A 1963-nucleotide genomic window follows, 5' to 3' on the forward strand; every position below is an offset into this window, starting at 1 on the left:
TCCTTGGTGGCCGCGGTGGCCTTCTTGGCAGAAGAGGGCTTCCGGGCAATGGAGGACTGCTGGAAGGTGGCAGCCTACTCGGCGTCCTTGGGGAAGGCGGCTTGCTCAGCACCATCCAGGGGCTCACCAGGTAAGCTCAGCACCGTCCCGTCCCCCTTGCAGTGGGGGAGAACCTCCGTGGTCTTTGTGGGGAGAGTGGTGATGCCTCAGTAGATGCTCAGATCTGCTTTGGAGCCAGGAGTCCCGCCAGGTTCACGTCACCAGCGGTGAAGGTGCCTCCTGAGCTGCACGAGAGAAGTTAAAGGAAACAGGAGCTGAAGGGCTCCTGCCCATAGAGGGTGCAGGAACCACACGTTGGCCCCGGCAGCCGCTGCTGCCAAGCCGATGCTCATGCGTTTGCCACCGCGGGTCTGCAGCCCAGCACCAAGCACAAGCGCTAACCAGAAACAACCTTCTGGTAAAACTGGAAAATAGCTCAAACGGGAAAATTGCTGAGAAAACTCGGTGCCTTTTGCCGTTTCTAGTCTAACCAGCCCTGAGTCACCCATGCCTGTGGCTTTGCGTGAGTGGCAGAGCCTGGGTGCTGGGGTGCTGGGCTCAGAGCCATCCCTCGTAGTGTCCCCCTCACTGTCCCTGCAGGCTGAGGATCATGGAGCTGACACTCCCCAGGACGTCCCTGCGGCTCCTGCCTGGCATCGGCGTCGGCCTCAACCTCTACACACGGGTGGCCCTCAATGGCAAGTGGTAGGTCGGGCTGGTGCTGGTGGCAGTGCCACCGTGCCCCCAGGCCCAGCGGAAACACTCCCATGAGGGGTGTCTCTGGGGTGGGACACTGCTCTGGTTCGCTGGGAAGCCGCTGCTCCTCTGAAGGTCACTCCCGTCCCCTGGCACAGCCTCCTGGGTTTGCTCAACATCGCAGTGGAAGTGAACATCATGGCAAAGGTCAAGCTGACCATGGATGGCACGGGCTGCCCCAAACTGGTGACAGAGAGATGCGACACCCTCCTTGGTGGCATTAAAATCAGACTGCTGAGGGGGTGAGTGACAGAGCTGTCCTCACCCCCTGGCATGAGCCGCCTCGCCACGGGGTCACTTTAACTGACATTGCAGGGGGTCTACTGGGACATAAGCACGTGGTGAGTAAATCACAGCGACCACTTGGGCTGAGGATGTTTCTGCTCATTTAAGGAGACCATGCGCCAGTAGATATAAAAGGCAGCAATAAATTTCCCCCTGGCTATTTTGGGATGCAAATTACGCTCATCTCCGCCAAAGCCAGGCACACATGATTCACTTCGCTGCTGCAATTGCCTTGCTCCAGGAGGTCTGTGCTTCACGCTCTTCACGGGGAATTGTTTAACAAGAGCCATTTACTTTGCAGCAGGTTTGTTTCATGGTGCTCCTTTATTTTTCCACAGCCTGCTCCCCATTGTGGATAATTTATTGGCAAGACTCTTGAACAGGCTTCTTCCTAATCTGGTAAGTCGGAAAAAATCCTCCAACCTGGAGAGGAGCAGCCAGCCTGAAAAGCTGCGGTGCAGCTGCCTGCAGCATCGCTCGTGTCCTGGAGCGTGGCCGCTGTCCCAGGGCTGCTGCGTCCACCCACCCACTCAGTGGTTTGGGATTGTGGGGACATGTGCCGTGTCTCCATCTGCTTGGGAGAAGCTGCTCCCTCCACCCAAATGCAAGGTCAGCGAGGCCAGTGCAGCTCTGCCCACGTCCCTGGGGGTTTCTGATGATGCTCTGGACTGTTATGGGCTCATTGAATCTCTTTCCCCCCGAAAGCCCCAGCTGACCCACATGGGCTTCTGGGACCCAGCCCTGACCCCACTTCCCCAGCAAAGTGCAAGGGGCTCAGGGCTGGATCTGGAGCTGGTGCAGCCTCGGCAGCACCGTGGGGCCACGGGTGGGGACTGCCACCCCACATGCCCGCTGCTCCCGTCCCCAGGGCAAGCACGGTGGA

The 1963-nt window shown here is 58.8% G+C and overlaps 1 protein-coding gene across 1 annotated transcript in view; it reads left to right on the forward strand.

The window, feature by feature from the left end:
* The window catches only part of LOC104491421 (BPI fold-containing family B member 4-like), a 15337-nt gene that overhangs the window by 9531 nt on the left and 3843 nt on the right, over positions 1–1963 (forward strand). Inside the window, 4 exon segments of the mRNA XM_010133846.1 lie at positions 3–130; positions 640–744; positions 894–1037; positions 1419–1479. Of these exon segments, the coding sequence (XP_010132148.1) occupies positions 3–130; positions 640–744; positions 894–1037; positions 1419–1479 (438 nt within the window).

Source organism: Buceros rhinoceros, unplaced genomic scaffold (genome assembly GCF_000710305.1).
Source record: "Buceros rhinoceros silvestris isolate BGI_N320 unplaced genomic scaffold, ASM71030v1 scaffold22773, whole genome shotgun sequence".
In the NCBI taxonomy this organism is placed as follows: Eukaryota; Metazoa; Chordata; class Aves; order Bucerotiformes; family Bucerotidae; genus Buceros; species Buceros rhinoceros.